We start from the raw sequence: 23430 nt of genomic DNA on the forward strand, positions 1-23430 counted from the left end.
TGTGAGTGTGTGTGTAAAAGAGAGAGAGGAGGGAGAGTGTGTGTGCGTGTAAAAGAGAGAGAGGAGGGAGAGTGTGTGTGTGTGTGTGTGTGTGTGTGTGTGTAAAAGAGAGAGAGGAGGGAGAGTGTGCAGAAGTTCACATTCTGTCTCTGTTTTCATCAGTTGTCACCATGAACTTTTCACTAAATATGAGCAGACCTCTCTGTCCTTGTGTACATGCATGTGTCTGTCACTTTGCTTCTCTATCCCAGTGGTTCTCAACTCGGGCCAGAAAGGGCCGGTGTGGGTGCAGGCTTTTGTTCCAGCCAAGCAGTTACACACCTGATTCTACTAATCAACCTTTGGAGTCTTTACTAAGGACCTTGATTAGTAGAATCAGGTGTGTAACTGCTTGGTTGGAACAAAAGCCTGCACCCACACCGGCCCTTTCTGGCCCGAGTTGAGAACCACTGCTCTATCCCTCCCTCCCTCCCTCCCTCCCTCCCTCTGTGGGTGTCTCGTCATCAGTCCCCTCCTCCTCTCTCTCTCTCCCCCCTTTCATCTGTGTGACAGGCGAGATGATTCCGGTAGATTAGTATGGAGGTTGGAACTGTGTCTGTGGTATGGAGGGGAGGGGAGGAGGGGAGGGACGGGGGGGGGCGGTGTTTGGCGGTGGGGGAGAGTGTGGGTAGCATGGGGCTATATAAACCAACGCTTGAGTCGTCAGCCTTAGTACAACTCGGAGAAAGAGAGAGAGAGAGAGAGAGAGGGAGGGAGCCAGGAGAACTAGCGGACGCAACTGCGTAGACAACGATACCCGACCGGAGAGCCGTCCTTTCGCAGAATCGTCAAACAGCCGAGCGGCAGAGCGTTAGCGCCTAGCAGCGCCGCGGTGTCTCCACAGCTCAGAGGAGAGACCCAGAGACCGAGCCACAGGCAGACCCGGGAGGACCTGCTGGAGCGGCCGTCTGTCAGGGATTCTGGGCGCTCTGCTTCCCGAGATTCGCCCCGCGTGGAGCGTGCCTCTAATCCGCTCGCTTTCTGAGGAGAGAGAGAGCGGGCGAGCGAGCGAGCGAGAGAGAGAGAGAGAGAGAGCGGGCGAGCGAGCAAGAGAGAGAGAGTAGGGAAGGGAGAACTCTGGGAAAAGCGCTCGTTCGGGACTCCCCCGAATCTCCCGCGCGTCCGACAGACGCCCCCTCGTCCCTCGCCCCGGCTCTCTGCGCCCCCCCGTCCCCCCCCCCGTCCCTCGCCGTCGCGGGTCCCCGCTCGCCATGGCAGTGCGTCAGATGGAGTCCTGCGGCGGGCTCCAGGTGCTGCCGGCCCACCTGCTCTCCGCGGCGATGGAGGAGTTCCCCCAGCAGCTGCCCGTGCCCAAGTGCCCCGCCCGGGGGCGGAGCCGGCCGCGCCGCGCGCGCGAGGCGCGCTTCAAGACGCAGCCCGTCACCTTCGCCGAGATCGCGGAGGTGGAGGAGGAGGGCGCCTCGCCCATGGAGGAGGAGCGGGCGCGCCGGTCCTTCCTGCAGTCCCTGGAGAACCTGCGCCGGAGCACGCAGACCCTGCACCGCCCCGCCCCCCACGCGCACGCCGCCACGCCCACCCAGGCCAGCCTGGACTCCAGCGACTCGGACTCGCAGCAGTGAGAGAGACGGGGGGGGGGGGGGGCTGCGGGACGGGGGGGCGGGGGGAGACACACACACGCCCCCCCCCCTGCCGCCTCCCTCTGCACCTACACACTGACGGCTGGACCCACCTGCTTTTAAGGACTCTAATCCTGTGCGTAGACGCCCCCCCTTCTTCTCTTTTCCTACCGTTTAGATCTATATTTATATAAAAATGTGTACTTGTATAGAGATACAGGTATTTATATATTCAGAAGTGCTATGTGCAGGTGCTGCACTTTATATGTATATATATATATATATATATATTTGAAAAAAGCTCCACCGGTAACGCTGGCTGAATCTAAAGTCGAAGCTGCAAAGTGTAGCGTGTAAGCTATGATGCGGTGATGATGTCATCACTTTCATCTCCTTACTCATTGTTAAGCTCCTCCCCTTTTGTTGTTTCTGGTGTGACACCCACAGTGGGGATATGGGCGGGGACACAGAGGACTGACTGAAGGCCTGCTGGGTCTCTCTCTCTCTTAAAAAAAAAAAAAAAAAAAAAAAAAAAAAAAAAACTTTTTTATATAATAGTGGAAAAGGTTTATTTGATTTGAAACGCGGTGCCTGATGTGAGCCTTCTCCAGGCCTTCTCGTAAAAAACAAAAAAACAGAGAAAGAAGACAATGGACAAAAGGTTGGCTTGTTAATTGTACATGTGAACGTGGCTGAACTGATTTGCAGAGGGAGGGGTTTCCGTGGTGACTGTGTGAAGGAAGCGTTTCCGTGGTGACTGTGCTCAGTATGCAGACAGGTTTAATGCTAACAGCTTCTGTGCTCTCACACAGCTGCATTGCATTAGCCGTACGGCAACGTGCAAGAAGACTTAACTTTCTTATTTTTATATAGCAGAACAGAGGAACACCATGTGCTCTTATTATGATTATATTTATTTAACTTTTTTAATGCAATGGGATTAGAAGCGTCTTATTTTCATCGACCTTGTGAACCTTTTCTTTTAGGTTTAAAAACACAAAACGAAAGCTCTTTATACTTTTATTTTTCATTTCTAAAAATTTGTAAAAATGTTCCTATTTCCTTAATAAATATTTGCAAGTGTGCATACTCCTGTTGTCCTTATGATTTTTTTTTTGTAATCCACGCTAGAATACTTTAAAAAAGGTTTGTGAGGTGGCGGTGTCTGTTATGACCACGGGGCGCGGCGATGGCTCAGTCCGTCTGCCAGTCTGTTTGAGCGTTTCCCCCGTCACTCTAAACGCTAAACACGTGCTGCACTGTGTCCGCTACCCTCCGCAGGGCAGAGGTGCCCGGGCGCAGAACGGGCGCAGAACGGGCGCAGAATGGGCGCAGAACGGGCACAGGTCGGGCACAGGTCGGGCACAGGTCGGGCACAGAACGGGCGCAGGTCGGGCACAGGTCGGGCACAGAACGGGCACAGAACGGGCACAGGTCGGGCACAGAACGGGCGCACCGTCCCCTTCCTCAAACATATTATTTCATCATCTCCACGTGAGCTGAGGTGTGAAACCGGACCCGGGCCGGGGGGAATGCTAACGGGCTGTGAAACCGGACCCGGGCCGGCGGGAATGCTAACGGGCTAATATTAGCGCAGTTTGCGGAACGCTCTCTGACCTCATGCCCAGACTTTATTAGATCCAAACTGGGGAAGACCGAGGAACCAAAGCCTGTGTGTGTGTGTGTGTGTGTGTGTGTGTGTGTGTGTGTGTGTGTGAGTCTGTTTGTGTGTGTGCGTGTGCGTGTGCGAGCTTGTCTGTGCGTGTGTGAGTGAGTGCATGCGTGTGTGACAAAAAATGTGTGTGTGTTTGGGAGAGAGTGTGTGTGACTGTGTGTGAGAGTGTGTGTGCGTGTGTACAAGTGCTTGTGTGTGAGTGAGTATGAGAGAGCAAGAGTGTGTGTGAGTCTGTGTGTGAGACTGTGTGTGTAAGTATCAGTGTGTGTGTGTGTGTGTGTGTGTGTGTGTGTGTGTGTGAGTCTGTTTGTGTGTGTGCGTGTGCGTGTGCGAGCTTGTCTGTGCGCGTGTGAGTGAGTGCATGCGTGTGTGACAAAAAATGTGTGTGTGTTTGGGAGAGAGTGTGTGTGACTGTGTGTGAGAGTGTGTGTGCGTGTGTACAAGTGCTTGTGTGTGAGTGAGTATGAGAGAGCAAGAGTGTGTGTGAGTCTGTGTGTGAGACTGTGTGTGTAAGTATCAGTGTGTGTGTGTGTGTGTAAGTATCAGTGTCTGTGTGTGTAAGTATCAGTGTGTGTGTGTGTGTGAGTGTGTAAGTATCAGTGTGTCTGTGTGTGTGAGTATCAGTGTCTGTGTGTGTAAGTATCAGTGTGTGTGTGTATCAGTGTGTGTGTGTGTGTGTGTGTGAGTATCAGTGTGTGTGTGTGTGTGTGTGTGTGTGTGTAAGTATCAGTGTCTGTGTGTGTAAGTATCAGTGTGTGTGTGTGTGTGTGAGTGTGTAAGTATCAGTGTCTGTGTGTGTAAGTATCAGTGTGTGTGTGTGTGTGTGTGAGTATCAGTGTGTGTGTGTGTGTGTGTGTGTGTGTGTAAGTATCAGTGTCTGTGTGTGTAAGTATCAGTGTGTGTGTGTGTGTGAGAGTGTGTAAGTATCAGTGTCTGTGTGTGTGTAAGTATCTGTGTGTGTGAGTATCAGTGTGTCTGTGTGTGTAAGTATCAGTGTGTGTGTATCTGTGTGTGTGTGTGTATCAGTGTGTGTGTGTGTGTGTGAGTATCAGTGTGTCTGTGTGTGTAAGTATCAGTGTGTGTGTATCTGTGTGTGTATCAGTGTGTGTGTGTGTGTGAGTATCAGTGTGTGTGTATATATCAGTGTGTGTTTGTTGAACTGTTACTCACTTTCTCCCTGGTTTCTCCTGGCTGCTGCAGAGTTAGTGCTGAGGAGAGAGAGGGACCCAGAGGGGGCGTGGCCTCTCAGAACAGCCCCGCCCTGCAGTGTGTGGTCAGGTGCTGTAGACCCCACCTGGAGCCTCTCTTACAGGTGAGTGGTCCCAGTGATAAGCTGGATACACGGTGACGAAAACAACACGGCCTGAATGGCCTTTTGGGGTGGGGGGGGGTGTTAGGGATAGGGTTTGGGAGGGGGGGTGTTACTGCTCTTTAAGCTGTTATGTGCAGTATGCAGTCTGACGGGACTGTTGGCCACTCCCTTTATTTACTGTGATTTTTGGTCCAATAGGGAAAGGGAAATGTTCTGTTTTGTGCTGGTAATGAGTTGTACAGTCTGTTTGATGTACGATCTCTCTCTCATTCTCACTCACTCACTCACTCTCTCTCTCTCTCTCTCTCTCTCTCTCTCTCTCTCTCTCTCTCTCACTCTCTCGAGCAGCCTACTCCTGGTGTTTCCATGGTGACCATGGAACCACTAAAATCCGATGTTCTTAAATTTCAGCTAAAGGAAACTGCATGTCCACCCTCCCCAGAAAAAAGTACAGTTACACACGCACACACACACACTTATGCATGCGCTCACGCACACGTGCACACACACACACACACACACTCTCAAACACACACACACACACACACACTCTCTCTCACACACACTCTCTCGCACACAAGCACATTCTCTCTCGGACACCTCACGGGTACAGAGACAGTGGCACTGCCTGAGATTCAAACTGGCAACCCTTTGAAATTCAGATGGGGCTCTAGCTCAGTAGAGCAAGGCTGTGTCCAGCTGCGTTTCTTGAAGGAGCTCTGGTTCTGGGTCTGTGCTGCTATAGAACGGGCATGGGGCCCGACTCCCCAGCGTTGGTCACTGATTTAGCCGTCTTGTTGTGGTCTGGGGGGGGGGAATTATTGAGTGGGTGAGAGAGAAAGAGAGATGGAAAGGGAGGGACTCGCAGAGAGAATGGACCGGAAAAGAACCATTGAGGGGAATCGCCAAACGGAATGGCCCCGTCCCGTAGCGGACAGGAGGGTCAGGCCCGCGTGGGTCAGGCCTGATCGGCAGTGTTCCTGATGAAGACGCCTCCGTGTTTACTGATGAAGAGTGTCCGTGCACCGCTACAAAATCGAGCAGAAATGAATTCGTTAAACAGCAGCACACCGCACTGCACTTCTAATGCGCACTTCCGGATGATTAGCAGCAGAGGGCGCAATAGACTCATGTTGCACTCGTTTGCACTTTTCTGTTGTGGGAGCTTGGTAGAGGCGGCTTTTCCTGAGAAAGGGGAGAGGTGTAATTCGTTAAACTGAAAATGAAACAACTGTATTTTGCTCATGTTTTGTCAGTGTCCCGCGTGCCTCCTGAACCAGAGGGTTTTTCTTTGTGGACAATGGGGACTTTATGGGAACAGTGTGGCCTGCGTTTGGAAAACCCCGTCGGGCCCTAATCCTCTGTACTGCGAGCAACGGTCGGGGTCGGGGTAAAAATTCTTCAATGGGGGGTAAACATTGTCTTAACAGGCCCCCTCCCATCTCATTCCCAACCAGAGGAGGTGAATCCCCCCCCCCTCCCTTCTGCAGCCAGCAGCTGTTTTGGTATGAAGGAAGTGACCTTTGTCTACACCACCCCGCCCGCTGCCCAAGATAGACAACACAGTGTCAACACAGGCCCCTGAAGCTAACATAACCTAGTAGCTGAAACTTTAGCCTCCAGCTCCCCCTGTGTGTTCCATGAACTGAGGAACCCGACTGGGTCCGGTTCACGTGTGTTTATGGTTGTGCATGCAGCCGGGCCTGGGTCACTCGGGATGTGTGTTAAATTAACACTCCCCCCCCCCCACCACAGCACCCTCCTCCCCACTTTTCCCTTCAACAGCGCCGAGCAGGCCTCAGGACTGGTTCAGGCCAAAGGACGGTGCATTTGGAGGGGAAGAAAAAAGGACAAGAGCAGGTCAGTCAAAAGTCAACAGATGGGGTGATTTGTATCCCCAAAGTTAAATTCAATTAGGTTCAGTTTTATTTTTATAGCGCTTTATTAAGAGAACTGTCACAAAGACACTTTACAGAGTAGCAAGGCAAAAAGAGCAAACAGAGCAAAGACCAGGCCTGAACCCCCAAACAGCAAGTACACGAGGTAAAAACAATGATGTTGATATGTCCTCTGTGTGAATGCAGACGTAGACCCTGATGTAATGAAAGACATGCGATTGGCTTGGAGGAAGGGTCTATATAAGATATAAATGGCTTAAAGTGAAAGAGTGGAGACGTTGCTAAGTACGCAGTTTGCAGAAGTTTTTTTGTGTGGTGTTTATTTCCTTCTAGCTTAGATTTTTCCTACACATATATATACATGTAGATTTTGGGGCAAAGATTTTCTTAGTTAAACATATTTGACTATGTTCTTAATGATCTTTTCTTTTTGTTTTTAGGGTCTATATTCTTGGGGACTAAATTTACTCCCGGAATAAAGCCTCTTCCCTTCAGGTGAGAAACAGAAGGGATTTTATCTTTTAAGACTGTGTTAATCCTTGCTTTGATGTTGTTTTCTTGTAACATGCTTAGCTGAAATCTAACTGTTTGGGCGAGGGGCACATATAACCTGTGTCGCATATTTATACATACCAAGCTTTGAATGTGTGGACAGTGTGCTCAGATAAACATGTTCTCCTTTATCTAATCAAAATACTCGCGTCGAATAAACGCTGATTCAGCTTTTAAAGGCATATGTGTGTATACCATTAAATACGCTGATTCAGCTTTTAAAGGCGTATGTGTGTATACCATTAAATACGCTGATTCAGCTTTCTTATTTTGGCTCAATTCTAAAAATATTTCTAGAGACTGACAAATCATTTTTAACACAAACAACCTACATCCCTTGGCTATGATTACACAACATTATGAAATTTCTGGGACATACCCTTCACTAGCAATCTGACTGAAAGTACCGAGAGTGAAATGTTACATTCAACCCTGAGGTTGGGGGTAAAAACTAACATGGCATGGCGTACACCCATCAGTGTTAATAGCTTTGAAAGTTAACACAAAGTAAGGCAATTCAATACAATTCCATGTTGTATGATACAAACACTCTTTAATTAATTTTTTGATTACAAATATGTTTTTCGTGGCCTACCTACACTTTGTCGGTGAAAATCTATGTATCCCAAGACTGTACATTATTCTCTGGTTCCCGTCTAATGTCTGTTTGATCCAAACAGCTGCATCACTCGATGTCACGTCACCACGTTGCCTAAAGTTGAAGTTGAGTTAAATAAATGTATTAAGATCCAGTTTGAGTTTAACAAATCCAATCAGTTGGTTAATTTATAGTCGACTGACAACAGGGTAACAAGTTTGGTTTAACCCCGCGGGGGGGGGTGGGGGTGGGGGTGGGGAGGAGTGTCTGCACTTTTGCTGGGCTAGCAATCCCAGGAAGCAATCTGTTGGTCACTAAACGACTGTTGACGATTACGATTTCATTGGATTCCTTGACATACACACACAATACAGTAGCCGGAAAACACTTACGGTAAAAAAAAATAAATAAAAGTTTTAAAAAATTCACTTGCATATAGCCAAAACAGACTTTACGCTGTATCTCCCAAAATATTTATTGAACTCGCTCGCTGTTCCTTGGAGAGATGGTTCAAGCTGGATGCATCTACGTATAGTCTGTGTTACATTTTACCCCACGTTAGGTTTCACCCTGCGCTCCCCTGTCATTAAACGGGGGACACGGTGGCATGGTGGTTAGCGCTGTCGCCTCACAGCAAGAAGGTTGTGGGTTCGAATCTCGGCTTGGGGCCCTTCTGTGCGGAGTTTGCATGTTCTCCCCGTGTTTTCGTGGGTTTACTCCGGGTACTCTGGTTTCCTCCCACACTCAAAGACATGCATGTTAGGTGCGCTCCTGCAGGTGCCCTTGACCAAGGCACCGGGACCTTATCTTTATATAGTCCTGCAAACCCGAACACCATGCAAACCCTTCAGCTCTGTAAGCACAGGGCCCCCGAACACCATGCAAACCCTTCGGCTCTGTAAGCACAGGGCCCCCGAACACCATGCAAACCCTTCAGCTCTGTAAGCACAGGGCCCCCGAACACCATGCAAACCCTTCGGCTCTGTAAGCACAGGGCCCCCGCACAGGGCCCCCGAACACCATGCAAACCCTTCAGCTCTGTAAGCACAGGGCCCCCGAACACCATGCAAACCCTTCGGCTCTGTAAGCACAGGGCCCCCCAACACCATGAAAACCCTTCAGCTCTGTAAGCACAGGGCCCCCGAACACCATGCAAACCCTTCAGCTCTGTAAGCACAGGGCCCCCGAACACCATGCAAACCCTTCAGCTCTGTAAGCACAGGGCCCCCGAACACCATGTTCTATGTTGGGATGCTGGGAGAACAGTCTCGGGAAAACTTTTTGGCAGAAAGTGAGCATTGCTTAGCAGTGGTGGAAAATCCCCCCCCCCCCCCCCACCCCATCCATTCCCCGGCTTGTGTCATTGTATATGTGAGTGAGTGAGTGTGTGTGTGTGGTTGTGTGTTTGCATGTGAGTATGAATGTGTGTGTGTGTGTGTGTGAGTGAGTGAGTGTGTGTGTGTGGTTGCATGTGACTATGAATGAATGAATGAATGTGTGTGTGTGTGTGTGTGTGTGTATGTATGTATGTATGTACATACATATGCACACGCGTGCGTGCATGTTTGTGTGAGAGTATGTGTGTCATTGTACGTGTGTTCCTTGATTGCAGGTGTGTGTGTGTGTTTCTGGTCATGTGAGTGTGTGTTTGTGTGTGTGTATGAATTGCCTGTGACAAATTCCTAGACATCTCATAAAAAAAATTCACATATACACAATTTGATGTAAATGGCTTAATGAAATTATGTGGATGGGGTGGATTTCAGCTTTTCAGTTTTTGTTTCTTGGAAATGCTTAGTCTTATTTGTAGTTTCAGTTTTACTTGTTTTCTTTTTTGGGGGGGGGCTGGGGCGGGGGGGTGCCTACCCTATCTGGTTTATCTGATTGTTATGGCCAATGTTACAGGTTTAGAACACATATTGTGATCATGACCATCATCGTGTGAAGTAGCGTTAAACTGGGAAAGGGGGGTATTATCCGCCCAAAATGATCTCTTCCTTACCCGGCACGTAAATAATAAGTAAAGATTAAAACTAAAACATTTCATGTGTATTTTTTTATTTTAGTTTGTTTTAATGTCGGGTTTGCTAGTTTCCGTTTTGTTTTAGTTTTTTCAAAAACTCGTTTTTTTTTGTTTTTTTTTCAGCTCACAATAGGGTTTTTTTTAAACATATGCTTTTCATCTTAGTTTTGGTTTCAGTTTTATTTTCCGATAATAACCTTAACTTCCAGATGTGGCCAATGTCAAGTGATAAGGAGGAGGACATGCCTAAAGGAGACAAAATACGGAAAAGGCTGGTTCACAAGTTGAAATAAGGACACTGGAAAAATTGTACCTGAAGGATGATAAAGATAAACGGACACAGTTAACGTGAGCAGTCAGCGCTGGCGCATATTTTATTCCGCTTTGGCTGCGAACTGGCCTAGAGGCCGATTGAAGCTTCTGTTTTTATTTATTTTTTATTTTTTATTTTTGGCATGTTGTGGTTACCAGTGGAAATCTTATGCTGCTCGATCAGAATTCCAGATCGATTTGACATATTCCAGCCCAATCATTTCCATCTAGTCATTTTCCTTGTTATAGAAGACAGAACTATTATGTAATAACATTAATAATAATAATAATAATAATAATAATAAGCTTTATTTATATAGCACCTTTCATACATAAAATGTAGCTCAAAGTGCTTTACATTCAGCACTAAGATCAAAGCAATTACAAAGAACTGAAAAGATAAAAATACAGAAATAAAATGTAAAAAATAAAATAAAATGCAGACAAAGAAATCAGTAAAAACAAAAATAAAAACATGGAATATAATTTTAAAAAGTAATAAAAATAATAAAAACAGTGCTACTAGATATAAGCTAGACTAAAAAGGTATGTTTTCAGTTGCCGTTTAAAAATGTCCACAGAGCTAGCCTTTCTGATATGAATTGGCAGGGTGTTCCATGTTTAGGGACATAAGGATTAAAAGCAGCATCCCCGATTTTCTTTTGTGAACTATTGGAAACAATTAATAAACCAGCTGCAGATTACCTTAGGGCTCGTGAAAGGACATAAAACAGCAGGGAATCTGAAATGTAAATTAAACCATTAAGAGCTGTGTATACAAGTGAAAGGATTTTAAAATTAATTCTAAAAGATACAGGGAGCCAGTGCAGTGTAGCTAAAACAGGAGTAATATGCTCTCTCTTCCTTGTTTTTGTTAAAAGTCTAGCTGCAGAGTTCTGGATTAGTTGTAATCTTTCAATTTACTTTTTTGGAAGACCAGTAAAAAGAGCATTACAATAGTCCAACCTACTTGAAATAAATGCATGTACTAACTTCTCAGAATCCTGTCTTGATAGAAATGGCCGTACCTTGGCAATGTTTCTTAGATGGAAGAAAGCAACTTTACCAAGGCACAGTGTGTGCCATACACTTTGCAGACCTGCATTGCTTCGTGATTTTTTAAACTAAAGATCATTGACTCCGTCTCTTCAACTTCATTTTATGCACATGCTGAATTGTGTGATTGTGGTCATTTATGTGCAAGAGGTTAACATCAAACTCAGAGGTCGCGTTAACATGGGATACATATATGTTTTAAAAAACAATTACTGAGACAAATGGCGCAGTGGACCGATTCAGACTACAAGGGCTGGCACCGGGAGAAACCCAACAGAAATCCCCTTGAAAACGATGCTGTTCGACTGTTTTTTTTTAAATTATTTTTTTGGTCTATATATCGTGTCCATCGTCGTGTGAAGTACTGTTCTGCTGAAAAGGGGGGGGGGGGGGGGGGGGTGAATTATCCGCCCCAAATTCTCTCTATAAACATTTAATTTTGGGTTGTCGCTGTGGGCAGTGTCGGGTCATGTTAAACTCCATTGATCATTCACTTCCCGTTTTTGCGTTTTATAAAGCGCGAGTGATTTAGGCTACAAGAACGACTTTGCCCCCTGACTACAGTCTGTGTGCGCTGGTTTTACTAAGACTTCGCCGGAATCTTTCTGCAGGCTGTCGCGTCCTAAAGGTATGTTTGCACATGTGTAGGGGAGAGCGGGGTTGGTTGGCACGCTTTTCACCCTGTTATATTTCTCAGGCGTGCCATATGTTAAAACAGTCTAACCAGTACCAACTGAAAGATTAAGATCTCAGCTAAAAGACAGATACATTTAATGTTCACAAATGATTCCTAAACTGATTTTATTCATGATTAAAGTCAAGCTGTGCACCCCAACACGGGGTCGGTTGGCACAAAGTTAAAATGCTATAGTTACAAAGAATGAAGTGACACAAAAATAATTTGACCATTTAATTCAAACCAGAACCAGAAAACATAAGCTGAAAGGCTAGCTTTTTAACCTCCCTGGGTGATGGGTCATAATAAATGTCGGCTGACTTGGACAGATACTCAACCTGCTCCCTTTCCAAATCTGGGGAAAATATTTGTCTGTTCCTGATGGAACCAACAGCTACACCTAGCTCCTGCTTGCCTTCAGTCTCATCCTGGCTGATCTTGTGGCAGTATCTGGTTAGTGTGCGGAATGGTATATTGAACTCCTTCGCTGTACTCCTGATACTTTTGTTTTGAGTCTTCACCTGTCTGACTGCCTCTAGCATAATGTGTGCTGGTGGGTTTCCTCTGTCTGTTTTTCTTGTTAAACGTAATGAATATTATATAATACTATTATATGTTTTATATTATATTATTATGAATGATGCATTATATTTTTATCGGGATTGTAGGTTCATTGCTCATGAACATAAACTAATTATGTATTAAATATTGATTTTGTATTTCGAAACATTTTTAAACATTGAAAAATTTATTGTAGGGGTCAAAATGGTCTGAAAATTTTCCATATGTAAAATGCATAAGGTAATACATTTGTAACAAATGGCTATACCGGGGTTGGATGCCAACCAACCCCACCCACATTAGGACACACCTCTGTACTAAAATGATGTTAGCCAGCTAGCATCGCTCACCACAGGCTTTCAAATTTCATATCAAAATATAGCTGATTCCTATCTCTATCAACTGAAATTAATACATTTTCTATATCTCTATCTAACACAGTTCTATGATGTATTTAGTGGGGGGACCATTTTTTTTGTTTTGACACTGCAAAATTGAAAGGTTGTCCTCACCTCAACAGTTAGTGACCTTCAGATGTTTTGACAGAACGGATGTGTTCAGGTCAAGAAGGCAATCATTTTAATGTTAGATTTTTGTGGCAGCACCCTATAGTGGCCTGGAAATGAACTGTGTGCCAACCAACCCCGCTGTCCCCTACACATTTGTTGTGTAGAGTTTGGTGGTAGAGGTGCATGATTTCTCTCCGCGCTGCCATAGCCTAAATAAATTGTTTTCTTCCACAGCCGAATTCATGTCCGCCGGTGCAGGCCTATCGATATCAAGAACCATAGAAATGATTGACACGTATGACAGACCAGGAAGTGCCACAGCCGAAGGTGTATATGCAGAAGCCGGCACCTATGCAGAAGAAGGCTTCACCGACAAGCCGATGGAGCGTATACCGAAAGCCGGAGTCTACGCCAGTGCGGGAGTGGGGCGCGCGGGGGCCGAGTTCAGCGTGTTCGAGGCGGAAGCGAACGGGCCGAACGCGTCGGCGGGGGCCCAGGCGTCTCTGTCTCACGGGGTGAGCGCGATGGCCAGCGCCGAATTGGCCAGCGTTTCGGCGACTGCTGGCCCGTTGAAGGTACAGGCGGGCCTGGGGGTCGACACCGGAGTGAGCGCCGGTCCCGATGGCGTGGAAGTGCAGCTGCTAGGCACCGGCGTAAGACTCGGTCCAAGTCCAAAAGTATCTGTGTTGGGATCTTCGGTGGAATGCTCTGTTATGTGACTGCCTGAATGAAAAACGGAGAGATGCGAACCTTCCTGACGTCTTGCTCGCTGCTTTCACTGATGGAATTTCTTTTCAGTGCCTTCTGGTTTTACTGAGAACATATAGGTTCAGTTTTTGCCCCTGTCCCATTTAATTCAATTTACAGTAAGACTGAACATTAGCCTAATAAATATTTCAGCACAATTAAAGAATAGAAACCAAAGTAATGTTTTTGTAAACTCTTTTTAATCTTATGCTTGTCTAAAGAATATTGTTCAAGTGCATTTCATATTAATAATTAAAAAAAACAAAATACAGCTTTTGTATTGTGTGAATGTTGTTTGAACCTTGTTTGCTCTTGGAAGTCTGGATCCTAGTGACTGATTGAAAAATGTAGGCTATGGAGACATTTTGGGGAAAAAGTGTCTAGAATGCTTGGTGTAATTTCAAAATCTGTCGGGTGGGGTTTGGGGGGTGTTTGCCCAATTTGTGACATAAGGCATTTATTCTTTAGCTGCAAATTATGCAAGAATGTGTAAGTAATTAAGTTTTAAAATGTTGGTTTGTATGTTAGCTTAAGGTCAAGGAAGCCCAGGCATGTCTTACATACCAAGGGTGACAATTTAAATGTTTGAAAAAGCAAGGAAGTGTGCAGTGAAACAATGTAAACTGCTATAATAGCAATGGGGTTTAAAAGCAAAGAAACGGAAAAGAGCTGGAAACGGGGGAAAGTTCTATTAAGTTCTGTGAATAAAAAATGTGTGAAAAGGCACGGAAGTGCGCAAAAAGCCTTTACTATGTCGTAACACTAAAGGCTGTTTTATACTTCTGCATAGTACACGTAAAAGTGGGTCTGTGTATGGGTTGTGCGCAATGTGCGGCATGTGCGACGGTTGCAGACCACGGCCACGTTGAAGACGCAAATTTCAAGAAATTAAAAGCACGTAGTAACCAGTGCCCGCATACACCGTAAAAAGAAGATGATTGGTTGACTGCTTACATGAGGTCACTGGCATACGGCTCTGACTAACAGGTTATAACAGTTGATTCACAAAACCGATAGGCAACGTTAAATATGCGACTAGAAGCGCTTTTGTCAGGTGAATGTCTTCGTTGCATCAAGTTGCTGAGCATTTTTGTGGTCATTGGTGCAGTATTTAGTAAGTTTGGAAATATGAATGAAGGTGTTGTCTTATGAACTATAACGGTCAGTAACAAAATCTAATTACGTGGCCTGCGCAACCTGTGCAATATGCCGCACAAATGATTTGGGCCTTTGCGAGTGCCGCACACAACGGAAACTATGCAGACTACGCAGAAGTATAAAACAGCATTTAGATGGTCTGGCGTGTATGTAGAGCTGCAGCGCTTCCGCGCTGCAAGTAAAATATGCGTCACACACATATTCCAATCCATTGCTCAGCTTAGCAGAGAATGCACATTTCAGAGCTGGTGTTATGAAGAGTTCAAATGCAGACTTTATGTCTTGTACATGACTGCTAGCATATCTGGTGGGGCCTGGAACCATTTTGATGACATTAGCAGCACTAAGCCTACCCTGTCTTTCAACTGGGGATCCGAACCATAGTAGTTCTCCATTTTTGGAAGTGAACATGTCAGTTCTTGGTGGTTGAGATATGACAGGGGTGTTTCTTGGCGGTTGAGAGATGACAGGAGGGTTTCTTGGTGGTTGAGAGTGACAGGAAGGTTTCTTGGTGGTTGAGAGATGACAGGAGGGTTTCTTGGTGGTTGATAGATGACAGGATGGTTTATTGGTGGTTGAGAAACAAAAGGAGGGTCAGAATGTGGTATCTCAAAGGCTCAAGATCAAAATGATGGTTTTATATAACAATAGAGTTTGGGGTCAAAATGACCCCAACAACACCGATGTGTACAACATGTGTACAGGACATTGAAAATAATTTTTTCAGTTAATTTCATGTTTGCCATGTTTTCCCCATAAAGTTAGGAAAAGTCATGAAATATCTAGCTGATGAAGTATGGTAACCATATTTTTAGAGACAGTAAACATTGAATGGGGTCAATTTGACCCCAAACATAATAGGAGGGTTAAATGGTTTTGTCCTCATGATCATATACCTTCACCCAACATATCTACCGCATCGCCATGGATGTCTCCTAGCCGCTAGGCGTAAAGGCCTTTTCTATGTCGTAACACTAAAGGCTGTTTTATACTTCTGCATAGTACACGTAAAAGTGGGTCTGTGTAGGGGTTGTGCGCAATGTGCGGCATGTGCGACGGTTGCAGACCACGGCCGCATTGAAGACGCAGACCTCCTCAAGAAATTAAAAGCGCGTAGTTAGTAACCAGTGCCTGCATACGCCATAAAGAAGATGATTGGTTGACTGCTGACATGAGGTCACTGGCATACGGCTCTGACTAACAGGTTATAACAGTTGATTCACAAAACCGATAGGCAACGTTAAATATGCGACTAAAAGCGCTTTTGTCAGGTGAATGTCTTCGTCGCATCAAGTTACAACTAGCTGAGCATTTTGTGTGGTCATTGGTGCAGTATTTAGTAAGTTTGGAAATATGAATGAAGGTGTTGTCTTTTGAACTATAACGGTCAGTAACAAAATCTAATTACGTGGCCTGCGCAACCTGTGCAATATGCCGCACAAATGATTTGGCCCTTCGCGAGTGCCGCACACAACGGAAACTATGCAGACTACGCAGAAGTATAAAACAGCATTTAGATGGTCCGGCGTGTATGTAGAGCTGCAGCGCTTCCGCGCTGCAAGTAAAATATGCGTCACACACATATTCCAATCCATTGCTCAACTTAGCAGAGAATGCACATTTCAGAGCGCCTCAGAGACAGATAGAATAACACATAAATACACATTTCAAATGATAAATACGACATTGAGAAAAAACTAAACAAAAGACGAAATATCAAGTCGCGACCTGCGTGCTGCGCGTAGAGTAGCCTACCATATTATTTATTTAGACATTGGCAGGTGAGAAACGTTTCGGTTACGCTGACCTATAAAACGCTATTCCAAAAGCAAAATCAGACGTGTTATACATCGTTAGAAAGCTTATACTTTCACCTACTGAATAAATGAATTGTCAATCAAGCCAAATTGTACTAAAAAGGGTGACAACGTCGTAAGCAACAGGTGTGGTATTACGCACAGCTATTTTTGAAGGTAGCCTACCCAGGGATCACAAGTGCGCGTATATTTCACAAACGGATTTTCCAAGACAATATATGACCACTCAGTCGCAAAAGGGACATCTCTATGCGTAAAACCAATGGTAAGATTGTATATATATGAAAGTGCAATTGGATCAACTGTATAGGACCCGCAGAAGTTCTCCTAGAGCGGGCTAAGTATCTGTTTTTTGCCAGTAGTGTAGCTAGATTAGACTTCTACCTGTTTTGTAGTTTGCCCAGCATTAGTTTTGGTGTTTGTTTGTGTAGTATTTTATTAGTCTCATTTTCTCTAACTGCATTAGGCAGGTATTGTGTGGAGCTCGTTAGCTGCTTGGCTTGTGGGTAATTGCTCAGTCATCAGCTGCTATTCATTTGGTAATTGGCAGCGCTTGTAGTCTGGCTGTAGGCCCTCCCAGTTAGTGTTAGTGCATCTCTATCCTTCTGCCATCACCCTTCCTTTCACTACTCCCTGTCCTCACTGCCATGCTATGTGTCAACCCCATCCCAACCTGCTCTCTCCCCTACAGAACTCACTTCTGCAGGCGAGGCCCCCCACGGCGACGGAACCTCTCCAACCTTCGCTATCCCTCACTGACCCCCTGTGACAACTTCACGGTCGCAGGAGGGCTACATTTTTTTATTTTAGTTTGTTTTAATGTCGGGTTTGCTAGTTTCCGTTTAGTTTTAGTTTTTTCAAAAACTCGTTTTTTTTTTTTTTTTTTTCAGCTCACAATAGGGTTTTTTTTAAACATATGATTTTCATCTTAGTTTTGGTTTCAGTTTTATTTTCCGATAATAACCTTAACTTCCAGATGTGGCCAATGTCAAGTGATAAGGAGGAGGACATGCCTAAGGGAGACAAAATACGGAAAAGGCTGGTTCACAAGTTGAAATAAGGACACTGGAAAAATTGTACCTGAAGGATGATAAAGATAAACGGACACAGTTAACGTGAGCAGTCAGCGCTGGCGCATATTTTATTCCGCTTTGGCTGCGAACTGGCCTAGAGGCCGATTGAAGCTTCTGTTTTTATTTATTTTTTATTTTTTATTTTTGGCATGTTGTGGTTACCAGTGGAAATCTTATGCTGCTCGATCAGAATTCCAGATCGATTTGACATATTCCAGCCCAATCATTTCCATCTAGTCATTTTCCTTGTTATAGAAGACAGAACCATTATGTAATAACATTAATAATAATAATAATAATAATAATAATAATAATAATAAGCTTTATTTATATAGCACCTTTCATACATAAAATGTAGCTCAAAGTGCTTTACATTCAGCACTAAGATCAAAGCAATTACAAAGAATTGAAAAGATAAAAATACAGAAATAAAATGTAAAAAATAAAATAAAATGCAGACAAAGAAATCAGTAAAAACAAAAATAAAAACATGGAATATAATTTTTAAAAAGTAATAAAAATTATAAAAACAGTGCTACTAGATATAAGCTAGACTAAAAAGGTATGTTTTCAGTTTCCGTTTAAAAATGTCCACAGAGCTAGCCTTTCTGATATGAATTGGCAGGGTGTTCCATGTTTAGGGGCATAAGGATTAAAAGCAGCATCCCCGATTATCTTTTGTGAACTATTGGAAACAATTAATAAACCAGCTGCAGATGACCTTAGGACTTGTGAAGGGACATAACACAGCAGGGAATCTGAAATGTAAGAAGGTGCTAAACCATTAAGAGCTTTGTATACAAGTAAAAGGATTTTAGAATCAGTTCTAAAAGATACAGGGAGCCAGTGCAGTGTAGCTAAAACAGGAGTAATATACTGTCTCTTTCTTGTTTTTGTTAAAAGTCTAGCAGCAGAGTTCTGAATTAGTTGTAATTTTTCAATTGATTTTTTTGGAAGACCAGTAAAAAGAGCATTACAATAGTCCAACCAACCTGAAATAAATGCATGGACTAACTTCTCAGAATCCTGTCTTGATAGAAATGGACGTTCCTTGGCAATGTTTCTTAGATGGAAGAAAGCACTCTTGGTCACCTTGTTGATGTGAGGTTTAAAACTTAGAGCACTCTTGGTCACCTTGGGCTTGTTACTTCTGTTACCCAGGCTTGTTACTTCTGTTTTAACCTGGGGAGCCAAATTTCCTAACCTATGAAAGAGTGCATCCCTTTTGGCTTTGGGGCCAACTAAAAGTATTTCTGTCTTGTCTTGATTTAATTTTAAGAAATTATTGCTCATCCATTGATTCACTGCAGGCAGACAGGTAGTCAGGGAGAATAATGCGTTCGGATCATTTGGCTCAACTGCAATGTATAATTGTGTGGCATCAGCATAGCTGTGGAAATTAACATTGTGCTGTCTGATGACATGACATAAAGGAAGCATATATAATGAAAAAAGAAGGGGACCAAGGCTGCTCTCTTGTGCAACACCAAAAGATTTGTCACATTTTTCTGACACGTGATCTCCAAGATTAATATAACATTGTCTCCCTGTAATATATATTCGGAACTAGTTAAGAGCGCATTCGGAGAGACCAGCCCAGTTTTCAAGACGATCGATTAGGATATTGTGGTCAATCGTGTCAAAAGCTGCACTCAAATCTAAAAGAATAAGAACTGAAACCTTGTTAGCATCAGCACTAAGTCTAAGACTATTCACTATTTTTGTTAGAGCGATTCGATTTAAAACCTGACTGGAACTTCTCTAGAATACTGTTCTCATTTAGAAAGATGTTAAGTTGATTAAAGACTACCTTTTCAAGTATCTTGCTCATGAACGATAGGTTGGATATAGTTCTGTAGTTGCTTAAGACACTTGAATCTAAATTTGACTTCTTCAATAGGGGTTTCACAGCTGCAGTTTTGAAAGCGTTGGGAAAGATTCCAGTCTCCAGAGATGTGTTAATTATCTTTAGAGCAGGGGTGGAGACACTCCTAAAAACATTTTTAAAGAACAAAAGTTGTAAAAAGTTTTGGACTCGCGTACTCATTAATATTTCATAGATTTCCTCAAACCGTCCTAGTTTTCATAACTTCGTTAGCTGGAGCGGTTTTTTTGGGTACTTTCCCCAGCTCGCGTCCTGAACCGAGGCTTATTGGGGGGAAACCAAGATTGAAAATGGAGAGCAAGCAACGTGATTGCGCAGTGTGAAATCGTTGCGATAAATTAACGTTAAAACAAAGAATATCGCGCTTGTTCATTATTCAACAATATGTCGGGACATTACTTTTTATCGTTGCCCGCACTCGAGCGATTTCGTCACGAGGAAAGGTTTACTCTATCCCCTTTCTGTTTCCCTGCCTTGCAATGATCAAATAACCCCGCACTGAGGTCAGAGATTACATATCCTGACATCTACAGCTAGACTATTTAATAGAATATCCAGGTAAAATAGGTGTCAGCTATAATATATAATATACCTACGTTAATATATAATATACCACGTTTTTATCTGTAATAAAGATACTTCGGTTTACTGCTTACAGGCTGCAGGTGGATACTCCTCCACATTTCTTCTTCTTTAGTTTTTTCATAACGATGATAGGCGAGGAAGAAACCGAAAATAAATAGGTGCTATGATATTTAGGACCACTGTGTTCACAAAAAGAAGAAGACCTGCCAACAACAGCGTGCCATCTTTGTTCACACAGACACCCACCCCTTTGGAGGGAGAGAACATAAAAAAAGGACTCATCAACACTCATTAAATTCGCCCAAGGGCCGCCTGAATATTATGATAAAACTAAACATGAACGTAAACTCTCATTTAACTGCATGTGTGTCAGTTAGACCATCTGGATGGCAGTATCTGCTACGTACCCACAGTAAATTCAAATATCAGTGGTGGCTGTTACTTGAAATAATTTATGATAAATTGGGTAGCAGCATTGCTTTGGAATACCGCATGTAAAATTTGTGTGAGCTAGGTAGGCAATGTTGTTTCTTGTAACTTGCCTAATTTTGATATCAGTACTTTTAGTGGCAGCCCTAGATTTATTGACAATGCTTTGCACGTGTGAGTAACTTGGCATTTTTGTTCGTTGAAGGCGTGCTTTTCTTCAGATATCATTTCATTTTGTACTGCGTTTGTTATGAGTAACTGAGAACAGTAATGCATATTATATAGGTTATCAGAGGTGTGCATACGCATACATACATGCGCACACACATACATTGTAGCCAGTCTCGGATCTACACTGCTGTGATTTTTTTACACTGAGTTTTTTTTTTTGGGGGGGGGGGGGGGGGGGAGGGGGGGACTTTTTCCCAAGGCACAGTGTGTGCCATACACTTTGCAGACCTGCATTGCTTCGTGATTTTTTAAACGAAAGATCATTGACTCGGTCTTTTCCATTTAATTTTATGCACATGCTGAATTGTGTGATTGTGGTCATTTGTGTGCAAGAGATTAACATCAGACTCAGAGGTCGCGTTAATACATATATATGTTTTAAAAAACAATTACTGAGACAAATGGCGTAGTGGACCGGTTCAGACTACAAGGGCTGGCACCGGGATAAACCCAACAGAAATCCCCTTGAAAACAATGCTGTTCGACTGTTTTTAAAATTATTTTTTGGTCTTTTTTTGGGGGGGGGGGGGGGGGCGGGGCAGTGAGCATTCACTTTCGTTTGTTGCGTTCTATAAAGCGCTAGTGATTTAGGCTACAAGAACAGTTTTGCCCCCTGACTACAGTCTGTGTGCGCTGGTTTTACTAAGACTTCGCCGGAATCTTTCTGCAAGATGTCGCATCCTCAAGGTATGTTTGTACATGTGTAGGGGAGAGCGGGGTTGATTGGCACACTTTTCACTCTCTGTTATTTTTCTCAGGCGTACCATATGTTAAAATAGTCTAACCAGTACCAACTGAAAAATTAAGATCTCAGCTAAAAAACAGATACATTTAATGTTCACAAATTATTCCTAAAATGATTTTATTCATGATTAAAGTCAAGCTGTGCACCCCAACACGGGGTTGGTTGGCACAAAGTTAAAATGCTATAGTTACAAAGAATGAAATGACACAAAAATAATTTGACCATTTAATTCAAACCAGAACCAGAAAACATAAGCTGAAAGGCTAGCTTTTTAACCTCCCTGGGTGATGGGCCATAATAAATGTCGGCTGACTTGGACAGATACTCAGATACTGGACCAGCTCCCTTTCCAAATCTGGGGAAAATATTTGTCTGTTCCTGGTGGAACCTACAGCTACACCTAGCTCCTGCTTGCCTTCAGTCTCATCCTGGCTGATCTTGTGCCAGTATCTGATTAGTGTGCGGAATGGTATATTGAACTCCTTCGCTGTACTCCTGATACTTTTGTTTTGAGTCTTCACCTGTCTGACTGCCTCTAGCATAATGTGTGCTGGTGTGTTTCCTCTGTCTGTTCTTCTTATTAAACGTAATGAATATTATATAATACTATTATATGTTTTATATTATATTATTATGAATTATGCATTATATTTTTATCGGGATTGTAGGTTCATTGCTCATGAACATAAACTAATTATGTATTAAATATTAATTTTGTATTTGGAAACATTTTTAAACATTTAAATATTTATTGTAGGTGCCCAGGCATCTCCGTCTGACGGAGCGATTGTCAGCGCCAAAGTGGGCGGCGTTTCGATGTCCGCTGGCCCGGCGAAGGTACAGGTGGACCTGGGGAACAACACCGGAGTGAGCGCCGGTCCCGATGGCGTGGATCTGCAGCTGCTAGGCACCGACATAAAAGTCAATCCAAATCAAATACTATCCCTCTTTGGATTTAAGTGACTGTCTCTAAGAACATGACATCATGTTGGTTGCAGTCATTCATGATATTAAATTTAATTTGATTAAGCTTTACAGTAACAGTGAACATTCATAAACATTTCTGCACAATGAAAGAATAGAAACCAAAGTAATATTTTTGTAACCTCCATTTAACCTCCTGCTTGTTACCGAAGTTCATTTCAAATGAATAAAAAAAGAAAATACAAACACAGTCCAGCTTTTGTATTGTGTGAATACGTTGCTTCTTTCTGAACCATGTTTGCTGTTGGAGGTCTGGGCCCCATTATCTGACTGACTGTAAAGTACTTAGAGACATAAGCCATTACATTACATTTATTTGGCTAAAAGCGACGTAGAATACGTGCACACCGAATGTCATTTGAACAAAACACATCTGATATGGTATATTACTGATTACGTAACAGTTATTCATTCATAGCCATGAACGTGTTAAGCCATATATAGATAACGATAACAATAAAATTAAACATGAAAGTAAACTCTGCATGACTACCTGAATGTATGTAATTACTAATGTATTAAAATGTATACAAATACTTTTCAATAAAAGCTGAGAATCCGCACTTTAACCGCGTGTGAACTGTTTAAGTACAAGTCTGGAGCACAGAGCAAAATATGTCTCTGTCCCAAACATTATGGAGCTCACTGCGTGTACACAGTACATATATTCTAATGTATTTTTTTAATTTATTAGACCATTTTAAGTGCTGTATGGGACCCCCCCCCCCCCGCCCCCCGCCCCCTCCATGCATACGATCACATTTGATCGTCAACTGCGTGTAAGGACGTTTCTGATAACATTACGACATTCATCATTTTAGCTGTATTTGTTCGTGGCTGTTTCCTTATGCAAATCACATGAATGGGATTGCGCATTTAAAATTTACTAACAGCCAGCATTCAGTATTGTTTTTTAGTAGGAACGTTATTAAGAACAAAAGTAAAAATAATTTTAGAAATGTTCTGTGAATGAGGCCCATTGTGTTTC

At 43.6% G+C, this 23430-nt stretch overlaps 1 protein-coding gene and 1 long non-coding RNA gene across 2 annotated transcripts; both read left to right on the top strand.

The window, feature by feature from the left end:
- Window positions 1-641: 641 nt before the first annotated feature.
- Window positions 642-2168, top strand: c16h11orf96 (chromosome 16 C11orf96 homolog). Its single transcript, XM_035395063.1, has one exon. It carries the CDS (start codon window positions 1251-1253, stop codon window positions 1617-1619), a length of 369 nt encoding a protein of 122 aa, XP_035250954.1. The 5' UTR covers window positions 642-1250; the 3' UTR covers window positions 1620-2168.
- A 19077-nt stretch (window positions 2169-21245) lies between these two features.
- LOC118215276 lies at window positions 21246-23011 on the top strand. The gene is made up of 2 exons (XR_004762796.1): window positions 21246-21400; window positions 22216-23011. It is a non-coding gene; the product is annotated as an uncharacterized LOC118215276 (long non-coding RNA).
- The last annotated feature ends 419 nt before the right edge of the window (window positions 23012-23430 follow it).

Source organism: Anguilla anguilla, chromosome 16 (assembly GCF_013347855.1).
Source record: "Anguilla anguilla isolate fAngAng1 chromosome 16, fAngAng1.pri, whole genome shotgun sequence".
Taxonomy (NCBI): Eukaryota; Metazoa; Chordata; class Actinopteri; order Anguilliformes; family Anguillidae; genus Anguilla; species Anguilla anguilla.